Source organism: Serinus canaria, chromosome 5 (assembly GCF_022539315.1).
Source record: "Serinus canaria isolate serCan28SL12 chromosome 5, serCan2020, whole genome shotgun sequence".
NCBI lineage: Eukaryota > Metazoa > Chordata > Aves > Passeriformes > Fringillidae > Serinus > Serinus canaria.
In genome coordinates, this window is record NC_066319.1 from 6,772,656 (window position 1) to 6,796,035 (window position 23,380).

A 23,380-nucleotide genomic window follows, 5' to 3' on the forward strand; every position below is an offset into this window, starting at 1 on the left:
TTGGAAGATGGATTAAGCTCCTCAAATTAGTTCCACCTGAGAAGATTGAGAAAGCACAAAACTTATGTTATTAGTGTCCATGAAAGCTAAGAGAAAGGCACTTCAGACTCATAAAACCTGAAAAAATATTCAGAGCTATTTGCTACACAGTTGGGGAATTTAGGTGAAATATCATATAGATTTTCATACTTGACTTTGGTTTGCTTTCTAAGCTGGATTTTTTGGTGTGTGTATCACTGATACACACAAATCCAAGAAGCTGACCAGCAAACTGGTGCACTTCCAAATAATTGCTTTTTCTTCTGTGTTATGCTCCTGATTTCTCCTGCATCTGTTGCTTAACTCCTCCTCCACCTCCAGATCCTGCCCAGATACACGGAGAGGTAATGGAGTTTTTTCTGCCTCGTGCTAGACCTGGAAATGGAATTACTTTGCTGGTGAATTTTGTGTATAAATTATGGAAGAGCAGGCTATGGCCCCAGCTGAGAAGTTTGCACTTTCTTCCTACTGGATGATTTGGAAGGGTAAATGAATGCAATCAAGTCCCATTTCAGCAAAAGTGTACCTCTGAGCCAGCATATTAAAATATGTTCCAAATGATCCCTCACATGACTGTGAAACTTTCCAAAAAAAGTTTCTGATCTTAACTTCAGAGTCAGAATCATGAATTAGTCTGGAATGTAGATTCTGTTCCATGTAAACTGTGGCTTTGTGCAATATTCCAGGTTTATATTCATTGACATCTACTTTATCAGAAAGGAAACACATAATCTGTCTTTTTTTAGTTTGCCTTTGATGTTCTTTGTGCTGCAACTGTAGAAACATATTCTTTGCATAATTTTTTTTCTCACCTGTATTTTTTTTTGTCTTTGTTTTTTCCCTTCCCTCCCCTGTTTTCAGTCAGTAGTGAACCTGATCAGTGACCTACAGGAGCAGATGTGTAGACTGCAGCTGGAAATTAATAGTAGGATCCAAGAAAGAAAGTCTCAAGATAGGAAAGCAGACTTGACCCCTAATGGTCCTCAATGTGGTGCAAGATCAGTAGAGCCCCTGGGCCAGAAGAATTGCTCTCGGTGTGAAGTACGAGAAGCTCCCCTTGGCAGAAGCCTCTGTATTGCCTCTTCTCCCTCTTGCAGAAACTAAATTCCACTAACCAGAGCTGCCTTGGGAATGTTTTGGCATTAATCTTTGTGGCTTTCATTAGCAAAGATTGAGAGTGCCATAAAAATGATGAGAGAAAAAAAAAATCTCACCCCAGACTCTCTGCCGCAATTACTGGGACAAATTTGGTCACCATTGATGGCTGTCTTCTAAAGCACAGAAATCTGTAAAACCCAATCACCCCTTTCAGATTTTTCACAGTTTCCATTCCACTTGTAAGTCTGCAGTGCTGGTATGGTGTGGGTTTTTTTGGATTTAGGGGTTGAGATTTGTCTGATTTTGTGCAGCATGCTGGCATGGTTTGTAGTTTGCTGCTTTTCCTTATGATGATGCCACCCCAGCTGTGCTTGATGGTGCGGCCTAACCAGTCCTCTGAACACAGATTCTTAATTCCTGGATATCTTAAAAGCTTAACACAGGTATCAAATAATCTCAGCTAAGACTCTCTGACATGTACCCTTTCTTTTTCTCATTAAAGGAGCCATAATAAAAATAATCTGTTGGTACTTTTAAAATACCAAATCCATCATGGTTTTCTTTATTCCCTGCCATTAGCAGGTACCAGAATTTACATAACAAATCCTGGTTGTATTTGATGAAAAATGTGTCACATGGCAAAACAAACGTTACTTTGCATAAACGGCTTCATATCACTGAAGGTGGAATGATACTGGTATGCCTAGAAAAAAGCATTTTAATACTTGATTTCAAATCAGGTTGTTGCCACATTTCTTTGGTTAAAATTTGCATGCCCCAAACTCATAAGTAGTCTTCTTGTATTGTGAGGGAGTTTTCCAGTAATTTCTCTCATAGGTTTATATTATAAAAATAACTATTCTGTGTGTTTACACATATTTTGAAAATAGTGCTGTTGTTTCTGGGCTTGTTTTTGTGCAGAGCTGCTTAATGGACTATTAGAACTACAGGCTTTAGGTTGGAGAAATAATCTGAGTGAAATCTAGGAGTCATTCCAAATAAATCTTAATGTAATCCAAGATTTTAGTGTGGTGCTTAATGTATGTGTACTGCACAGGAGTCCAGAATTGGGTTACTCCTCCAAACTGTTCCTTTCCTCAGTTCTTTTTAAGACATTTTTTGTCTTGTTAGAGCTCCATCAAGGTTCTAATAATATTGTCCTTTAGAATGAGTAAGATACAATTCTATCAAGGAATGGGAAAAGGGACATTTAAGGGACAGCTTCTTAGAGCAGGTCACAGTTTTTAGTGTGGCAGTTCAACGTTGAATACTGTGTGATTCATGCATGATCTGTAATTCAGGCCTGTGAAAAATTAATATCTGCCAGAAAAACCTTGCCCTTAATTTCCTTCTTCCTCTGCAGGGTTTGTTACAGGAGCTCAGACACCTCAAGATTAAAGTGGAAGAACTGGAAAATGAAAGAAATCAGTATGAGTGGAAATTGAAAGCAACTAAAGTAAGCACAATCTCTGGCATTTTCTAATGATAGGCATCTCCTAGCTGGGAAGTAATATGTTCCCTTTCTCATCAATATTTACTTTTCTGACATTTACCTTGTGCAGGGTAGCCATGAAGACAAGTTTTCTTTAACCATCTTTGGAATAAATATCTGGGTTTGAAGGTGGTGTAGCTTTCTTTGTGCCTTTTGCTCCCTCCATTGTACTTCTTGCAATTGTAAATTGCAAGAAATTGTACTTCTTGCAATTCTTATTTTAGGGAACCACAAAAGGCATTTTGCCTTGCAAAGAGCTGCTCAGAGTAAAGGCCTCTTTGAAGGCTTCCCAGCCTTGATTTGTGTAATGGTGGCAAGCCTCTGTGGGATATACTTTCCTGAAGAGGCTTGCAAAGTTTGTTGGGTGTTTGCTTACTATGGAATTTGTTTTCACAGACATTAAGCACCATTAGATCATCTGCTTTGACTTTGTGTATAGCACACTGCACGGCTGCCTTACACTTTTGTTGACCTTAAGTCCTGCAAAGCTGTTGGATCATAATCTGGAGAAACTTGACATTAAAGAAAATTTAATCATTTTCCCCAGAAATTAATTTTTCTAGTGGAACATTCTCACTCTTATTTCTAGTTTGAATTTTTAGCCCTTTTCCACTGGACTAAAAAGCACCATACAATTTTTCCTTCTTGTGCTGTAATCACATCTCCTTTCATTTGTGTAACAATCCCTGTTGATATGAATGACTGACTCTTGACTTGTGATTGAATCCTGGAGAAACATTTCAAATTATTAAACTGAATTTTCTATTTAATGCTTGATAGCTTGATCCAGACATGACAAACAGCTATTATTTGTATTAGCATTTCTTTCTTTTGAGAATTCTAGGATGAATAACAGAATGTTGCTGTCATGTCTTTTTTCTCATTAAGATAATAGTTCTTCAGTCCATGAAAATGTTTTCTCTGACGTGGTAGAGATGAACAGCCTTTGGGAAAATATTTTCTCAAGCAGTGTGTGGCCAGCTGCCAAGACAGAAATTATGGAAAAAGTAGGAGCAGAAAGAAAATAGGAAAGAAGAATCATAAAACCCACTGAGGGAGAGAGAAGGTGCCCCAGGACTGGAAGGGAAAAAAAGTACAAGGAAAGAGAAAGGAAGCAGAGAAATAATCAGAGATGACAGGAATTAGATATTAAGGAAAAGAGAGCCTTTGAAAGAGCTCTGAGGTTGAGTAGACCAGGGGAGGCAAATCCAGCTCTGGTATTAAGATGTCTGCAAGCTTTTGCCTTCCTGTTGTTCCAGCTTCTTAGATGAGAAATTGGAATAAATCCATGGCTGGATATAAAAAGCATATTAGTCAGTGGGAAGTGTAGGAGCCCTTCAGAGATGCAACAAGGCAGATTCTTCTATTCCACGTGGAATTTTAGGCAGAGCAGTGACGTTAACCTGCAATCCATCTGCTTGCTTCCTGGTGAAAATAAGTTTGTGTGTTAATCTGTGTTTCTCCCTGTTTGGATAACGTTGTTTGGTGCTTTCCTGCTTTATTTTATTTTGAGAAAGTGGTCACATTCATGGGGGCGGGGGGGGGGTGGTTTGTCCTTTCTCTTTGCTTTTTTCTTCCCTTTTCCCCTACCCCTTTTTTTCCCTCATCAATACAAAAACCAGATTAGAATCGCAGCATTTCAAGCTGAACAATCACAGAATTCTTCTCCCTCTGTCTTGTTGAGCTTTTTCATGTGGGATTTTCTATCCAAATCAGGTGGCAGCCCTAAATCTCCAGTAAATGTAAATGATATTCTATTGCATGTGTGTGGTGGTTTTCCAGGCTGTGCTTTCCTTCTACCCTATTTGCTCTTTTGAGGAAAAACAGTTTTGTTATCTTGCAGAGAAGGATCAGTATTAATAGATTCTCAGTTATACTAATAAGTAGTAACTAGGATTAAAAATAAATAATAATAAAAAAAATTAAAACATCAGTATCTGTTTAAAAATCCTTTTATATCTTTTAGAGGTCTTCATCCAATGTTTGAGTTCCCTATAATAGTCATTATTATTATTGTTGTTATTATGCGACCAACTTTGTAGCATTGAGAGCTTTCCAGAGTTTCCTTACCTACATAAATCCTTGGAAATGTTAGTCTGCCTTCTCCAAGAGCTAATTGCATGGGGAAAAATGAGCTTCTCTAATAGCAATAGCAGCATAAATATGTGTAGTTGTCCTGGTGTTTGTGAAATATCCTGAGCTGGTAACTGACTTCAACCACAGCCTCCCTCAGACATCTCCTCGTTCCTGGGAATGACTCACAGACAGTGGGTGGGGAAGTTATTCTGGCTTTGCTGTGCTCTTTTGCAGGCTGAGATAGCCCAGCTCCAGGAGCAGCTGGCTCTCAAAGATGCAGAGATAGAACGCTTGCAAAGTCAGCTCTCCAGGACCTCCTCGTACACTGAAGTGGCAGAAAGAGGTAAGAGGAAGGGAAACAAAATTAAAAATCCAGAACCTTACTTTAAGTTTGCTTTGGTAGCAGCTTGGCACAGGATTGCAAAGCGATACAAAGAAATGCAAGAATGGACTTAAAATTTATTAAGAGAGGAACAGCAATGTCAATTCATTCTGTGTTCTGGTAGAGTAGAGGCATTTAATGTGTGAAATTCATTCCAGTCTAGAGGCAGCACAAATTGAAGTAAGTGTCCTCAGGACCCTGAAACTTCTTCTGGTGGTGTTTTATTTATAATTTGTAAAGACTCATTGCAGTTCAGTGGGAATTTATTTTCCAGGTATACCTTGAAAATTTCTTTGAAAAATCCTTACAGTTTCTGGTTTACAAGGAAAAAAAAAGGTCACAGTAGTAGCTAAGCCTAATGTTTCAATGTCCAAACATCCTAAAAGAGTCATTGCTTCCTTTCTTTCATGGCTGTATCTCATTCAGGCTCCCTATCCTGTGAAAGTTTGCATTTTCGGTGTCCCTGCCAGCCTGGGCTGGTTCAGGGTTCTGTGATATGGCAGGTTTCTGTTTGTCTCTGTTGACACAGGTCAATGGCACGCAAACCTGTTGGTTTAGCCTTTGGTCTCAACGAGTGGTGCCACAGCTCTCTGAAATATTCACTCCCTGGGGCTCCTGCCAACTGCTGGGCCAGGAGAATATGGAATTAGGGACCTTTTTCCTCTGCAGCACCAACACTCAGCCATGCAGGAGTATTTGTGCAGTTTAGCACAGGCCATCAGCTTTGGTGCTCTAACAGCTTCTGTGGGTGTTAACTGAGGCTTCCCAAGACTGCCCTGGCTGGGATGTGAATTTCCATGTGCTGTGCTTCCCCCTTCCCAGGATTTCCCAAGAACCTCCTCTGGTTCGTTCCAACAGAGTGAATTAACATCTCCTTGTGGTGATCTCACTCAGCTGCAGAGCTTGTGCATGTAGAGAGCTGCATGTCTAACCAAAAAATTAGTTTGTCTAACAGCAGTGCTTGGTAGAGGACTCCTTCTACTAATAGAAGTATGTATTTTCTGGGAGATTCCCGAATAATTTAGGGTATTTCAAAAGAAAGATAGTGGTATGACAGTAAATCTAGAGCTCAGCAGTGTTCAGCTTCTAAAAGTGTGGTGAAACTGTCCTTGATTCCAGTGGCTGAAGAATCAAACCCTGTACAAAATCCGTGGGCTACATTCAAGGAAAGCACTTAGATTGAATTTGACTGGAAACAGTAACATTCCTTCTGAAAACAAGCAAACAAAATTTACTGATTGAATAGAATTTTAGGTGGTCTTCTCAAATAAAGTTAAAAATGATGTGAATGTACTTGTAGTATGCTAGAATGCATATCCTAATTAAATTGCAAAATTGATCTAATATGTGCTTTTTCTACATACTTTACTTGACCCTCACCACTTCCCATCGTAGAGGAAGTTTATAGGAGAAGGCTAAAAGAAAAACGTAAGCCTTGCAATTCCCTTTTGGCTTTATCTCACTGTTCCTTTCACACCAATGTTAACTCAGATGCCTCCTGCAGCAATAATTCCATCTTTGTTTAGATTTGGCTGTCTAATTGTAACACATACAAGACACTGCTTTCACTGCTTGCAGCAAGCAGACAGCTCCTTTCCCTGCTCAGTGAGATTTCACTGCAGAAAGAAAGGTCAGAGGTTCACAAATCAAGTTGTTGGACTTCAAAGGGATGTTGTCAAGGTTAACAGAGCCAAAACTTAACAATTGCCCCCTTTTATTTGCACATATGTAAACCGCATTTAATAACAGAAAAGACATCTTCAATTGAAACCCTTCCTCTTTGTAGGGGAGGATTTAGGCTTTCTTATTTTTTAGATCACTGCATTAAATTAAAAAAAAAAAATGGCTGAATAAATGTCTCCATACTTGATGATGATAATGAATACTGTAAGTAAAATTTGCTTTAGTGTGCATAAATCTACCTTGGCACCAGTCCTTTTTGAAGTCTAATATTTATAAAGAGAAATTAGTCAGACTGTGATTTTTTTAAAAAGTCTCCCGATTGCTTGCCCACTGCCTGCTGGCTTTAGTTTTTGATTTGGCTGTGCCTGTGCATGTCCTGTGTCTCTTCTTTGAGAAAACACCTGTGAGGTTCATGTACATGTTTTAAACTTAATCATTGCAAGGTGTGCACTTTCCAGAATCCCTGCAATAAAAACTAATTACAGCTTTTTCAAATAGTTTAGCTATGACATTGTGTGTTCAACCTTCATTTGTAAAACCTTTTTTCACAGATGCTCTTGGCAACGTTGATTTTCTTTCCCCTCTCTCCCTTCTGCCTGCTGCCATATCTGTTTTCATGGTTTTTTGGGGACAGTTGTGTCTGGTTTAATGTCAAAAAGCATGAATAACTGCAGGTGGTAGTTACAAGACAGGAACTATTTCAGGTTCTGTCTCCATCACACTTGGTTTACTCAGGAAGGTTTGCTGGCACTATTGTGTAGAGAAAAATGAGAGACTTGGTTCAGCAAAGTTAGGATGTGATTAACAACCTCATCAGTTTCAGAGAGGGTGTTTTAATTGACTTGATTTTAACATTACTGGATAGCCTCTATCACTAAATTGTGTGTGAGGAAATTCTCCATTAGATCATCATGTAGATTTAAACCAAGTTGCCCATACTGAAACATTTAAGTAAATAACATTTTACAGAATTTCCTTTTATCAAACCAGTTTTTTGTTATTTTTCATTCCCAAGTTCATGGATATTTAGCCATTTCTCAGGTGGATTATATTTTCAATCCTACTTTAAAGTTATTTCCTTAAGTATATAACAGCAAACACACTCTCATCTTTTGCAAAATGAGCTTCAGTGTTTCTTTTATTTTCCATTGCTTGACTTTCATAGTTTAACATAGTGTTATGTAGTCTTTTGTAAGCAAAACCAGGATGTTTGTGTTGTGCAGTACTTTTTATAGTTCAGCTTCTGAAAAAATCTGCACTAAATGTAGTTTAGTAGTGCACTGGCCATGCCACTGACATGGTTTTGGTTATTAGTAAGAACAAAGGGAAAGTATCACAAAACATCTATTTACAGTAAACAGAACAAGTCTTATTTCTCTTACAACATTTTAAAACATTTTCAGACCAAGAAGTTCAGAGGTTGAAGATAGGAATGGAGACGTTATTGGCTGCAAATGAAGAAAAGGTGAGAAAATAATCCTTGCTCTATTCTGTTAAGAATGAAATTATGGTTTTGAATCTCTGAAATGTTCCAAATAACACACTTCCTGTAAGGACTAAATGAGAAAGGGGGTTCGTTCTTCAGGAGACTGTCATTTTTGTGGTGACAAATCAAGCCATGGGATTTTTCTGGATGGTGGCACACCCATATATGATCACATAGACAATAATATGCATCCCTAAAACTTCCTTTAGCAAGCAGGGAATCCAGACGGGGAAGCATTAGTTCTGGAGAACATTAATGTCGCTCATAACATTTATTTCTCAAAAAAAGCTGCAATTCAAACTCCTCTGGTTTCCCTACAACTATAATTTCACATTGTCCAGCAAATATTGTGTACAAAGGCAAATAACATTCCTGACAAAGCATGTGAAGGACTGAGCCTGTTTTCATTAAAATCAGAGATGTAGTACGGTGTTTCTGCAGTTGAAAATGAAGGATTTAAAATGTAATTTAATTTATTTAATGTTTTCCACAGGACCGTCGGATAGAGGAGCTGACACTACTGCTAAGCCAGTACAGGAGGGTAAAGGACATCATGATTGCAGCTCATGGTAAAATGGATTGGGAATAATATCCTGCTTTTATATTTAGTTTTTGCGGTGTTTCCTGTGACCATTATGACCTGTGACCACCGGCCATGTTTCACAGCATAAAATGATCCCAGAGAGGGAGAACCCATTTCCCTTCCACTGAGGGACAGCTGACAAGACAAGTTTTGTTTGGAAGGGAAAACTGAAAACCTACATTGCTTTGCTGCACACAGTTCTCTGTATTTAACTTCAAAATCTGAGGGGAAAAAAAAATATCTGTGTCCCATTTCTCATGTACAGTGTAGGAAGTGGAGTGGGTTTTAGGACAATCTCATTTCAAGTTGCCACCATAATTTTCAGCACTGAATTGAATCTGGGATACCCGACCCTCTGAAAGGACAGTTTTGTTCCATGCACACCATCACATTAACAAGCAATAACAATATTTTTAGGCCTTGCATGGCAGAATGGAAGCTTGTGTTTAACACGCAAAAATAGGGAATGAGTGTGAATGTATTTAACACACAAAATAGAGTATGAGAGCAAATCTCTTTCTGAACATTCGTTAATAAATAAATAAAAAAAAGGAAGGAGCAAGCCATGATGCTCTGGATTCTTGAGCTGTGGCAGAGAGCAAACTTTGCCTGTTTCTCTCCCTTTCTACTCTCTAATGCTTTCAGGCTCTCCTGTCTCTGGTGGCAGTGAAGAGGAGCTTGAGGCAACTTTAAGGAAGTGGAATCTTCTGAATAACTCTCAAGGGGAATTACTGAAAACAGAGGTACAGATGTTCTACAAGCAGGTTCTGCTGCAGAGATGATTCTTTGCTGTTGGTTTCTCTGCAGTAATGTGGGTGAGGGTTCAGCCCTGGCAGAATTTTTGTATTCCTTGGTATGGGCACAGTAGATTCAGCAGAAGACAACAAAGCTACAGGCTTGAAACTCTTGTGTCTTACCCAGGCCTCTGCAGGAGAATTGTCACCAGCTGTGCTCCCTCCAGTGCCACACAAAGCCATGGAAATCAGGCAAGACCTTTCTTTCACCTGTGGTGCTAAATTGTAATATTTAGACTGTTCAGCTATTGGCATCTTCTCTTGACTGTTTTTGGCTTTGCTGCAGTTTGGGGCACTTGTGAAAACTGTGCTTTTCATAGAGGTTTGCAATGCTTAGATGGTTTAAATTATAGGAATAATTCATCACTTTTATATATTATATATTTTATATTTATATAATATAGATTTTTACTGTATGAATATATTTATATTATATTATAAATCTAATACACATATAAAGATACCTATGAAAATATATATACTGTATAGTCTATTATATTTTGCTATATATATTTGTGTTTATATTTATTTATATAAATATATTTATATTTTTATGTTTATAGATCGTATTTTGATATATTTATATATAAATTTATTTCTATTTAAAGTGGAAGCATTCCAGTACCTTCAAGTAATTTAACCTCTCAGCAGGAAGAATCTTTAGAAGTCACAAATAGGTAAGAATAAGTAACTTTCACCAAAATGTGAAACAATTTCCTTTTCTAAAATCCGTAAAGGTTGCACATTGCTCACAGTTATTGCTGTGCTTGTTAAGAGTTTCTAAAATCATCTAGAGGAACAAGGCTACAGCTGCCCATGGGGCCTGGCTGCTTTCACTGCTGGTCAGAGGATGCCTTGTTGCTCTTTCTGCCTTCATCTCTTGCTGTTCTCAATTTTCAGACTAAAAGCACAATAAAATAAACAAATATCTTAATTCTGATCTATGTTTTATGCAGACATTATGTGACTTATGCAGCTGTTGTGCATGAGACACTGGTGAGATGCAAACAAACCGTGTTGTATTGACTGCTGCTTCTTTGCCTGTGCCTTTTTAAGGGTTCCGCAGAAAAAAAAGTCCAGTAGTTTAGAAGACTTACAGAGTGAATCCTTGGAAAAGGTTGGTTTATTTGTCATCACAGCTTCTGGTGTTTAATGCCACAACTAAAAGATAAAGATCAAATATAAATATTATTTTTGCTACGCATTCAGTAACAACCACTAACTCTGTATGTGGGGAAAGAGCCCTAAAAGAGCTCCGGTTCTTTTTCACCCCCATTTCTAAGCTGGTTGACACACCCATGTGGACACACCTTCAAATTCAGTTTTTGCCCTGAGAGAAAAATATTTAAGTGAAATGCAAGAAATAATGAGGAGTCATTTTGTTAAACTGCAGTATTATTTTGTTTATAGTTTGTTTTGTTTTTTAATATATTTTACTTTCAAATCACCAAAAAATATTAAGGCAGCTAATCCTGAAAGTAGCTAAATGTTGGGACTGGGTATTTCCACAGAGGAATCCTTTTTGGGTGTGTGCATGTAACAGTGTTTTCCCTGAGCTTTCTGATACAAAAGGCATTCCTGAAGTTGGCAGAGATGCTGCCTTAGTTAAACCAGCAGGAGCACTTCAAGGGCTTTAATTCCACTCCAGAATAAATCTTCCCAATTTGCAAAGTCTCGTTACATTGTGGTCCACAGTCTTGTTTTGTCATTATGTACACTGACATTTTTCTACACTTTTTTAATTCTGCTTTGTGAGACTGTTGTTTTTTTCTGTTCCCAAATTAGGCTTAATACCAGTTGACCTAGACCCAGTAATACCACTGAAACCAGATACCAGTCATATGATTGCTCCAGTTCTAAAATTTTTAAAAATGTTCTTAAATATTTTCATATATTTCTTGAATTGCTGCAGATGGTAGTGACCAAGTAGGATGAAATTTGTGAAATTTGTGCTGCATTTGTTTGATTGTTGTCACACACAGGACAAATCAGAACTCACATTTCATTCCATGGAGAACTGATAAAGGTTTTTTTGTCATAACTTTTAGTTATTTTCTTGTCTTAAACCAAAAATCTGAATTTGTCTCTGTGATGTGCTGTAATAAGGCTGGACCTACACATTTATGCTGGAGTTATTCTGCCTTGCTCAAAACTCAAAGTCCCCCTGCTTCCAGCAATAACAAGAATAAAATAATAAACCACATCAGTGTCCCTGACCTAACTGTGGAGGAATTTTTATCTCTTGGTTTCTGTCAGAGCTCTTTATGGTTTCAGCTGAATCCATACAGGATTGTGTGTATTATTTTATGTCAGTTGTTTTCATATTGGTCTGTTAAACAGCTGTTGTGTTCCCAGCTCAAAGCAACTCTAAGGGACCACCCAGAAACCTGAAAATTCCTTTGATCACAACAGAACTCAAACAGGAATTTTGTTGAGTGGGGAATGAACAAACACAATTAGTATTAAATATTGGATTGAAATTAAATTAAGATGTCCTTGTAATATATTGTCCATACATTAAGCAGCATCTCAATAGCAATAAGACTACATTTGATGTTCTGTGTATGTCTGTTAATACTAACATTTGTCTGTTGCTTTTTTCCACAAAACTTTGAAATTGCCCTCCCTGAAACTCCATAGTACATAGATGGAAAACCAGCACAGCCTGTTGTAGAACAAGAGGTATATTAACTGCAACCTTCCCTAACAATTCTCTGGTGTGGTGTGGTGTGATGTGCTGTGATGGTATGGCTGGTTTGCATTTTGCATTCCTTTTCTCTTCAAAATGTTTGCATAGTTCTAGTGCTTACAAACAACACAGGGGGTCAAGATTTGAGAGTGAAATGTTTTGGTTTTTTACTTTTTATCTAGAAGCTTGTTACATGAAGCTGAGGTCAGTCAGTCTCAGAATACACACTGCTGATGTAAGACACAATTTCTCTACTCTTACAATATTTTTCGTACAAGTCAGGGTGTACTCATGCAGTTGCCAAAAAGGAGCAGGAGTTGAGGACCTGAGCAATCTGGCCTGCAGTTGTAGTATCCAAAGAATCCTCTAGGCCTTGGAATAAGAACAGATAAAGCACTGGTTGTCTCATAGAATTTTTAATGTATCAGCCTGTCACAGACAATGTTTTGAAACTATTTTGTTGGAGTGGGGTTACTGAATAGGAGCACACTGTACTTTCCTCTGTACTAAATATGGTTTGCCTATTTCCAGTGCAAAGTTTTCCTATGGAAAAACTTTGCACTGGAAATAGGCAAACCTCCAAATATAGAAACCTCCATTCTGAGACTGAAACACTTCCCAGTGGGAGTTTATTCTAAAACACATATTGGATGTACTCCCCCTAATAATGGCAGCTGGAGCTGCAGGTTCACTGCTTGTCTCAAAAAGCATCCCTGTCCTGCAGCTTTCACCCAGTGTTGGCTTGTCCATCTTTTCCTCTGGATTCAGTGTTGAAGAAATCCCAACAAGCCATTTCCAAAACTGTAGGCAAAAGTACTTCTGTGAAAAATGTGTTTTTCCTGGAAAATAAACTGATTAGGCTCAAAACTATCAGATTTACGGGAACATTTCATCTAGCCTTGTAAAAGGAGCAAGGTGCCCTAAGTAGATATCGCTTGAATGCAAGGAAAATTAAATTGTGTGATAGAACTGGCAATTACATTTAGCAATAATTCTTAAAAAAAATTATTTCACATTTACATTTCTGTCTATGCAAAGAGATTTTTGTCCTTACAAAAGTTAAATTTCTGTACCCTAACTTTGGCTTTGATTCTTTTACTGTTATTAATGGTGGTAGGAAATACATTTGCGGAAATTTGAGATGTACAAATACTTTTGGGTTGAATTCCAGTGAAATACAATTGTGAGGCAGAAACAGAGAAAGTCTGGTGGAAAATAGGGGAGAAAAAATGATCTGAGAAGTAACTAAACACATTTTTGGTGCTACCAAAGTTGACCTTGGAAAGATCAAACAATTAAATAGTGACAGGGTCCTGGAGGAAAGGGAGACAGCTAGAAAAATTCTTATGGCAAAACCAGGTAATACTTAACATATATTTTAAAGCAGTGCAGAGTGGATGAAGTGGGAGGAGCAGATGAGGGAAGGCAAGGCTGTGTCTTAGCTAGGAAACTGTCAGCTGATGGATGGGTTTAAATTGAGTTGTCTGTAAGCAGGAACTTGCAGGGAGTAGAGTCATTTTGAACCAGACTTTTTTCTCAGCTTTAAGAACATTGCGTAACAGATTACAGAGGCTGTGAGCAGTTTGAATTTTGTATTTATTTTATCTTTCCTTCTTTTAAAAACAACAGAGTGAGCCGGTGGGGAAAGGCAGCAAGTACCAAACACTGCCAGGAAAGCTGCCCCGAGCCCTGCAGAACGGAGAGCAGGGAATGTACAGCTCCCTGGAGGGATGTGGCACCAGTGACAACGATGACAGCAGCATCCCTGGCCTGAGTATGTACCTGTGCCTCCCCCAGAGGGAACACCCAAACTGTGAGAGGGGCTGGGACATAGCACGGGGTGGAATCTTCTGTGCCAGAACAATGCACTGGGATGTTCACTTAGGGAATGTCCTACTACTTCTTTTTTTCTATTTTTCTTTTTTTTTTTTTTTTTAACAAATACCAGAAATAGCCCCATAGCTCCTGGCAGAATGAGGGATGAGTTCAATTTTGAGGGGGTTTTTTTCTGTTGCACCTGACAATACCACTTGAAACTTCATTGTACAATCATCAAAAACATGAAAATTTTGGGTAAAAATCCCTCTATCAGCACTGTTGGTTGCTTAGCTGTGGGGGACCCATTAGTGAAAATTTAATTTACTACATGCAGAAAAACATCCATGGGTTTTGGAACTACAAATATATATTTCTATTCCGCAACCACAGCCCTGTGGAATTCTGAATTAATTTATTTTCAGTGGCACCTTAAGCACAGATTTGTTGACAAAAAGGTGTTAAGAGTGAGGCACAGGATCAGGTATTTTTAGGACTGAAGGGCTTGGGAGCTCGGGCACAAGAGTAAACCTTGTGACTCTGGTCTTCCTGCACTCTAAAAGTTAAAGTGTTTTTTTTTTTTTGTTTGGCTGTAGTTTTTTTCTTTGGTGTGTTTATTTTAAGGCCTGGTGGTCCGTAAAGCTGCTAGCACACTGCAGTTTCAAGGTTGCAATAGGTTGTGATTATTCTGGGCTTTTGAAAGAGCTTTTCTGTGATGGCAACTTTGCAGGCAATGCATGAGCCATACTGAAGTGTCTTTAACTGCAGGATTATCCAAGGGTGGGTGAGCTTGAAAAGGAAAGTGTTCTTTTTCTAGAAACAAGCAATGGCTTCTTAAGTACACCGAGTTAAGAGAATTTTTTCTGCAGGTTGATTTGTTTCTTTGCACGTGCAGTGAATTCATTCCACCTCCAATTCTGTATTTCAGAGCAATTTGATGTAATCTTAGCCACTGCTTCATTTCAGATAATCTGCAGGCTTTGTAGAGCTCTGTAGTCTTTGCTTTAAGAGCTGAAACTTTCCAAGAATAGTTAGGAAAGCCCAAACAGATCCATTTCCATCCCTACCTGTTTCAGATGATCTGTACAGAGTTCCTGGGGCTTGTGCACACCAATGCATATTCACTTCCATATATAACTGCTTCTTTTGCTTTTAGTTTCTGCTCTAAATGCTCAGCTTAACTACTCTGCCCTTCTGTAACTTTATTTTGCTGGTGTTTTGTATCTTCTTTGCTTCTCCATCTGGCTTTCTGCTTCTTGGGATGACTGAAGATCGCGGCAGGAGTGTCAGTGCACCCGTGCTAGGTACTGTATCCAAACAAGATGCAACTTTAACACTCAGTTTGCTGCTTACTTTGTTTTTTTCCTTTCCCTCTCCCTTTCCCTATGAAATACTAATCCCAGCTGGGCCCTCTGGACTGAACTCCTTATGTGCAGTACTGAAATGAAGTAATAGCTTCTGATGTGTGGCATTCACATGGGGTTTCTTTTTCTTTTTTATGGCACTTATTCCTGGTTTCATTCTGTTTTCACTGAATTTATGAAAAATTCCCACTGATTTTGATGGAGGAGCTGAGGTATTAAGAGCAGGCAAGAAGACCTTCAATTAATTTAAATAATGTAGTTAAATATAAAAGACTGAAATAAAAGAATTATTTAACAGAATTATTTTACCCAATGTTTTATTATTTTCTTCTTTTTTTTTTTTATTTTAATCAAATGTCCAGCTGTTTTTTCACCTTCTGAGCATGTTTGGGTTTTTTTACAAAATAGAATGATTTTATAGGTATCTCTACTTTTGTATCATGTCCTGCATTTAAACATCAGCCTCCCAGACAGCAACTGAATCAATAATGAGTATAAAATGTGACTATATTGCTGTTCTTAACCCAGGAGAAACAGAGAACATGGATGGTACAGCGGTCTCGGATGACCTTTCACCTCTTTCTTCGGGAATGGATTCAGGTCCACAATCTCCATGGGCTCCAGAAAACAGAAAGAGTCCAAAAGGGATCAAGAAAATCTGGGGAAAGTAAGGTCTATTTTTTTTTTTTATTCACTGTCAAAGCATTTCAGCTGAGAATGAATTCCCAGTAAAATCTACAATTATCTATAGCAAGAATAAACTAAAATCTGGGGAGCAAAAGCAGCTCTGGGATTGCACAGGTGTGTCCTTATGTACACAGGGGGGTGGAAAAAATGTTGGGAGTGTTCACAGCATCATGCTGGTGAAAGAAATAAGGCACTGCTGTCATCTTAATGCTATTAATTTAGCATGCCAGCAGTTTTATTAGCCATGAAAAATTAAATTGTAGCAATTTGCTCATTACGAAAGACACTAGGCAAAAAAGAAAAAAGGAAAAACAGAAGGAACAGAAAGTGCACTATGTCCGCTTGATCTGCTTCAGCAACAGCAGCCATTTCCAAGTCTACATTATTAATTAGATCAAAGTGTTACAGCTGCTCTGTGGAGCTCCTTTATTTTCCTCCAGAGCTAGGTCCAGACTGAATTTCCTAGAACTCCTTCAGCTGCCTCTGGAATTTGGCAATTGCAGTTTCCAGGGAGATCCACAGAGCTGTCAGTTGTCACTGTAGTTTCCATGCAGAACAAACATCCTCTGTCAGCAGCTAACAGTCCTGTCGTGGCACTCTTGTCTTGCAAGAATTCGAAGAACTCAGTCAGGTAACTTCCCTGCAGACGACCTGGGGCTGGCAGAGTTCCGGAGGGGAGGTCTCCGGGCAACAGCTGGACCTCGCTTATCCCGATCCAAGGACACCAAAGGCCAGAAGAGGTAACAGCTCCTCCTCCTCCTGCCCCGGCACAGCCTGGTGCCGTTAAATGTGCCCAACGGCCAAACCCTCTTCTTGGAGACTTTGCCCAAGTATTTCAGGAATACTTGTGGAATTCCACAACAGCTGGAAAGAATTTCCCTGGTAGCAAAGTCATCCCCTGCCTGCACTCCTCCAGCTGCAAGTTGCAGCTGCTTGGTGGAGTGTCAGAAATTTTGCCTTGTTAAAGAACAAGGATAATAATTACCTCCTTATCTGCATAATGATGAGGATTCAGCAATTCTCTTTTCCCTCTTTGCAAACAGAAGATGGGAAATTCTTATCTGCCTGCAGCTGTTCGCAGGTTGTGGCTGGGCTGCCAAATTCCCAGGACACCCCAGAACACAGCACCCTAACAGATCTGCTGCTGTGCTGCCTCTGGCACACCCTGAGCTTTCCAATATGGACAATTCCTTCTTTCCTTTAAGATTTTCCTGATGTTTCTTGTGCTTTTCAGCGACCACAATGCCCCCTTTGCTCAGTGGAGCACTGAAAGAGTTTGTAACTGGCTGGAGGACTTTGGCCTGGGCCAGTATGTGATTTTTGCCCGGCAGTGGGTGACATCAGGCCACACACTGTTAACTGCCACACCTCAGGACATGGAAAAGGTAATCACTGCTTCCCTCCACTTGCTGGTTCTGTCCCACCAAACCATTGGCTCTACCTTTCTGAAATCCACAGTATGAATTTTCATAGTTACCTCATGTGAGGAAAGGAGCCAGAGGCAGGGCAAACTTTTTGTTAATGTTTCTTGTTCCAGGAAATGGGAATAAAGCATCCACTGCACAGGAAGAAATTGGTTTTGGCCATTAAAGCTATAAATGCAAAACAAGATGAGAAGTCTGCACAACTTGACCATATCTGGGTGACACGTAAGTGTTTGGACTCTCCCGGGGTTGGTTGGGAAGGAATTTCTCCCACCTCTCTGACAGGGCAGCCTGATTCATGTTTAAACAGTTACCAAACACCTTTTAAAAAGCACCAAGTTTCCCCATAGAAGAATTGAGGATTTTTGTGTTGCTGTTGACATCCAAACATACAGCTTGTGGTATGTTCTTCCATAGGGAGCCCTGTCAGAAATCAAATGAGTGGGCTCAGGCTAGGAAGGGCTCCATTGTGCTGCAGAAAATGTGCTGCATCACGTGTTGTAAAATCAAATATCACAGGGCTGCTGTGGACAAAGCTGGTTGGAGGGAATTGCTTTCAGGCTGCTGGCAAGAGGCTGTCCTCAGGAAAGGGGAACAGGTAGAATGAGCCACTTGAATGTCTCAAAAGAAGCCGGGCCAGGCAAAAGGGGAGAGGGGCTTCATTCTCACCCATCTGGATTTGGTTTCTCGTTGCTCTCATATCTGCAGGGTGGCTTGATGACATTGGCTTGCCTCAGTACAAAGACCAGTTTCATGAATCCAGAGTAGATGGGAGGATGTTGCAGTACTTAACTGTGGTAAGTACAGTCCTTTTTCCTAAGTTTTACCAATTTTAACTTCTGAATAAGCAAAAACTTTTAAAATTTTCCTTTGAATGTGAGCAGTTAAAGAATTTTTGCAAGACAGAGATAGTGCCAGTAATAACTCCTTTGTGCTGTCTAGTGCATGGAATTTGTTCCTAAGGTCCATAAAATAGTCATGTTAGGGCTAACTTCTGCAAAGTCCTTCTTTCAATATCATGTATCACACCACAATTAAAAGTAAAATGACCTGTTTTACATGTAACCTGTGGAGCTCGTTGTTCTCCACACCAAGTTAACAAAATATTCACCAAAGTAACAGCAGAAAATCCAGTGATTTGTACAGCTCTGACCACATCCACAGCACACCATGAGCCACACACAGACACGCTTTTCTTCCCATTCTCCTGCCCAAGTCTGGATAATTAAGGCCTGGAAACCTTCTTTAAACTTTCATCTTCCCTAAACCACAGTTACTGTAGTGTTACATAAAACTGCACAGCAAATTTAAACTCTCTCTGTTTTGATGTGTGTTCTGTGCCACCTGAAAGTCTCTCTCCTTCACAGAATGACCTTCTCTTCCTGAAAGTCACCAGTCAGCTGCATCACCTGAGTATTAAATGTGCCATTCACGTGCTGCATGTCAACAGCTTCAATCCCCACTGTCTGCGTAGGAGGCCAGTTGAGGAGGTAAAAGAATGTTGAAATAAATTAATTTAAGCAAGCACAAATAACCTGGTCCCAGCCAAAAGGGATGGAAAATCAGCAGTATACAGTGATACAACAGAATCATTGCTTCTAGGTACTTGCACCTAAAGCAGCAGTTATGCCACTTATTAGTTGAATCTCATACATTTCTCTTCAGAAGTTGCTTGCATAGTGGAAAAAAGTCAATTCATCTTCCAAGAGAATAATTTGGAATGATTTGTCTTCGCCTGACCTCATTTTTAAAATCTGTAAGGTTTTACCTGATAAGCAGTTTTTTCTTAGCATTAAACACTGTCAATAACGCTGTTGTCAAATGTTCCCTTTTTATCCCTGTAATCTGTAAGCTCTGCTGTTGTACTTCCTGATGCTACACATGGGGTTTCATCAGTATGAGACCAGGTCTGCCATCTCAGCAAAAACTGCTTGAAAGGGGCCTGAAGAGAAACAGTCCCTCAGTCAGGGAAGAACAAGTGCCCTTGGAGGAAGAGGAGGGAGGCTGTTTTTATCTGAGCTGAGATACGGTGTGTGCACTCAGACAGTGCAGGCTGTGGTGTCATCACCTTTTGTGGTCTCTCCAACAGAACAACGTGTCTCCTTCCGACGTGGTGCAGTGGTCCAACCACAGGGTGATGGAATGGCTCAGATCAGTGGATCTGGCAGAATATGCACCCAACCTTCGAGGCAGCGGCGTGCACGGGGGCCTGATTGTAAGAATTTACCATTTCACTTTTGGAAATTGACAGGCTGTAATATAAACCATCTTTTGTCTGATGTTCATCAAGCTGAAAGAAACAAAAATATCTACAATGTGACAGTGTGATCAGGCCTTCTAAGGAGACTCCTTGTCTGATCCATGCGTCTTTGTTTTACAAAAGAAAGCTAAAATGAAAAAGGAACAGCTAAAACACTTTCTGTAATCAAAGCTGAGCTCTGCACAAGTGTATGACAGCAGCACAGAAAAGGAAACCTCAACTGCTTTTTGATAAGGCATCCCTGAGTGTTTCTTTGAGTGATTTACCAGAACTCTGAGCCATGCTAAAAAAACACCCTGAAATCACAGCAGTCAGGAAATGACTTTTTTTTTATTCAAAGCATTCAGAACTATTTGCAGCTCAGTAATGTCAGGGTTCTAAAATACCATGATTCTACTGCTGTAGAATTTTTGCAAAAATGCAACAGTAGAAATCCTACTAAGATTAAGTTTTAACCCTGAGCAGAGCAGAAAATTCTGAAAAGAAACTTGTTCAACTCAAACAAATGTATGGTTTGATGATAAATATAAACACATATTTGCCTGATCACGCTCATCAGCATTTTTTCTTGGCTCCTTTCAGGTATTTCCCATTCAAACCCTAGTATCATGAGTGAGCTATAAAAGGTCAAATGTGAACAGGTACTTAGTGAGAAATCCTCTGCTAAGCACTGTAGTGGTTTATTATTGCAAATATTTATATAAAAAGTAAACATCCTGCCCTTTTCCCAGATTCTGGAACCTCGCTTCAATGGTGACACACTGGCCATGCTCCTGAACATCCCCCCCCAAAAGACCCTCCTGCGCCGCCACCTCACCACCAATTTTAACGTGTTAATTGGACCAGAGGCACAACAAGAAAAAAGAGAAACCATGGAGTCAGCAGCATACACACCTCTGACCACCACTGCCAAAGTTCGGGTAGGTACTGCTGTCAAAAAGGAGATGTCAGTGTCAGACTTCTCTACTCTGAATTCCAAAGAAAGTAAGGAACAAACATGGGCAGGGAGAGGTGAATTCTAGGAGTGCTAAATTTCCCTTGATTTTAGATACCAGACCTTTTGCTATGTATCTGTTTCAATCAGGTTTTGAAAACAACAAAGCAATCTGTTCTGCCTTTCCTTAGAAGGACCATCATGCAAATGCATTTTACATCCACTGGAACTCCAGTTTGAGAACAAATGCAGTTAATTCAGAATCTATGCTCTTGAATGACCAGGGTATAGCAGTAATCGAAAAAGGGGAGGATTTTGAATGCTTACAGAAAAACTTTACTTGTTTTACTCAAACTACTTGTGTTGACTCCTTATTTTAGCCAAAGAAACTTGGATTTTCACATTTTGGAAACTTAAGGAAAAAGAAGTTTGACGAATCAACAGACTACATTTGTCCTGTGGATACAAGCCCAGCTGCTACGAATGGTACTTCGAAAAACTATGGTGGCTACAAAGGACTTAGTCCTTTCACTGACAGGGAACTGGATCAGGTGGGACAGACAGACTGATGCCATGTTCATCTCATCCTCTCCATGCATTCCAAAGCTTGCAAATAACCAAATGTTCCCCTATAACAAACTCTTTGCTACATCCGCATGAACTCACAGAGAAAAGTAATGGCTGTGGACACTGGAAAGTTCCAGACTAAGAATGTTGGGGTTTTTTTAATCAACATCATAATAATCTCATCCATCCTCAAGCCCTTTTTCAGGACTATGACACCTTTACACTCTGAAGATCGAGGTATTTTGTCAGTCAAGGGTGTGGTTGCAGGAAACATAAGACTTTTGTACTTCTAGCTTTCATAATTTTAGTATGGCACATTATTTTTTTTCATTATCTTTATTATGGGTGGTTTTTAATGTAATAAATTCATTCGGACAAACTTGTACAAAGCTATTGAGTTATATTAAAGTACAACTGGATTGTATTTTTTAACAGACAGTAATCAGAAAATCCAACTGAATTTTTCTTTCATGGTGTACAGTGGGGAGTAGTTCTGCTTAGATAATATACATGAAGACAATGCATCAGCAATGAACAAATTATTAATAAACCAATAGTTAATTCACTTTTGTAATGTAGTAGTGAACTTGTGAATGAAACTGTCTAGACAGCATACAGAGAAATGATGATAAAAACCATCAAATTTTATTTCAACTTTGCTGTTGTGTAAAGGGATGTAAACCCTGAAAAATGGAGCACTCCTGGAGCCTTGTGTGAACTTCAGCAGCACACAAGAGCCACACAGAGGCAGCTGGAGTAAACTGGTCTTTCTCCAGTGACATAAAAACAGTTAAAGCCTGATACGAGAATGGTCACAACACTGAAAAGACTAACTGTGCAGGTAATCTTTTCATTTGCATGGTTCAGTGCATCTAACACCTCATTTGTGTTCACTGGCTAACTGTGGTCTTTTTCGATGTACTGCTTCCAAACAGGGAGAATACCAAAGACTGACTGTGAGTGTGGATGTCCACTTGCTCAGCTAGGAGCTGTGAGGGAATGCATTAACTTTGAGCCAAAAACTTGCACTGTGCAGTTGTTCAAGCATGACAGAAAGACTGGATTTTTCTCTAGAAGCATGGTGTGTCTATTAAGCATGACTTCTGAGCATGTGGCCCACACAGGAAATCACAATGCCCTAGAACTGGTGACATTCCTATGAAATAAGAGGCAGGATTGTATCAAGAACTTCTTGCCTCTGAAAGCCTACCAGAAATAAGTAGTGTCAGACTATTTAAAAATACTACTTTTCATTGATAGTATTGGTTAAGCTTTTTCTTTTTTTCTGTGAATTAAAGGTCAAGTTAAATGGAATCAATCTCTCTTAATCAGGATCCACTCTTCCTATCACTAAATGCATTTTCACATACCTTGTAGCACGGAGGCATTTTTGTTAAAGAGCTTTTCAACTTACCCCAACTTCATTTGTCCAGGCACAGATCCCTCCCAAAGCTGCATGTAGAGTGAATAAAATTGCACATGCTGTCTGATTTGAACTAGTTGCTGACTGCTTTTACAGATGGAACACTCAGAAGGCACAGTAAAGCAAATAGGGGCTCTTTCCCAAGGCATAACCCACCTCACGGTAAGTACTGGTTCCTTTCTTGTTCCAAAGTCACCCAGGTGCTCTGCTAAAACTCACTGAAAGTTGGTCATTGCTGGTGGTAATGAAAAGTGGGTCTCTCTTCTTGTTAAGTATCTCTTTACAGCCTGGTGGCACATTCAGTCAAAAAAAAAACCCAGAAAACAATCCCTGCTTTTGCTTTTAAATTGCTCTAGAAATTAGGCTTCATTTAGGCCTGTTTTCTTGAACTCTTCTGTCTCTTTGACAAAATGACAGATATTCATCCCCTTAGATGAAAACAGTTCTTCGAAATTTTACAGGTAACCACCACCTCAGTCACAGCAGCCAGGAATAGGTACAGAGTTTTGAATTTTTACATGAGCTAAAACTCTGTGCAAATCCAAACACCTCACTTTTGCTTCTTCATTCCACAGAAGCCAATA

At 39.3% G+C, this 23,380-nt stretch overlaps 1 protein-coding gene across 12 annotated transcripts in view; it reads left to right on the forward strand.

Moving 5' to 3' along the window:
- The window catches only part of PPFIBP2 (PPFIA binding protein 2), a 97,274-nt gene that overhangs the window by 71,865 nt on the left and 2,029 nt on the right, over positions 1-23,380 (forward strand). For 9 of the 12 annotated variants that reach the window (XM_018921988.3, XM_018921986.3, XM_018921987.3 and 6 more), the window contains 21 exons: positions 2,501-2,593; positions 4,940-5,048; positions 6,483-6,515; positions 8,174-8,235; positions 8,750-8,825; positions 9,485-9,582; positions 9,761-9,825; positions 10,242-10,310; positions 10,690-10,750; positions 12,274-12,315; positions 13,952-14,096; positions 16,030-16,168; positions 16,800-16,928; positions 17,423-17,573; positions 17,726-17,837; positions 18,321-18,409; positions 18,980-19,102; positions 19,702-19,827; positions 20,604-20,792; positions 21,187-21,357; positions 22,893-22,958. In XM_018921988.3, coding sequence (XP_018777533.2) covers positions 2,501-2,593; positions 4,940-5,048; positions 6,483-6,515; positions 8,174-8,235; positions 8,750-8,825; positions 9,485-9,582; positions 9,761-9,825; positions 10,242-10,310; positions 10,690-10,750; positions 12,274-12,315; positions 13,952-14,096; positions 16,030-16,168; positions 16,800-16,928; positions 17,423-17,573; positions 17,726-17,837; positions 18,321-18,409; positions 18,980-19,102; positions 19,702-19,827; positions 20,604-20,792; positions 21,187-21,357; positions 22,893-22,958 — 2,148 coding nt within the window. The other 3 variants (XM_018921992.3, XM_030240501.2, XM_050974888.1) reach the window with 2 other exon arrangements.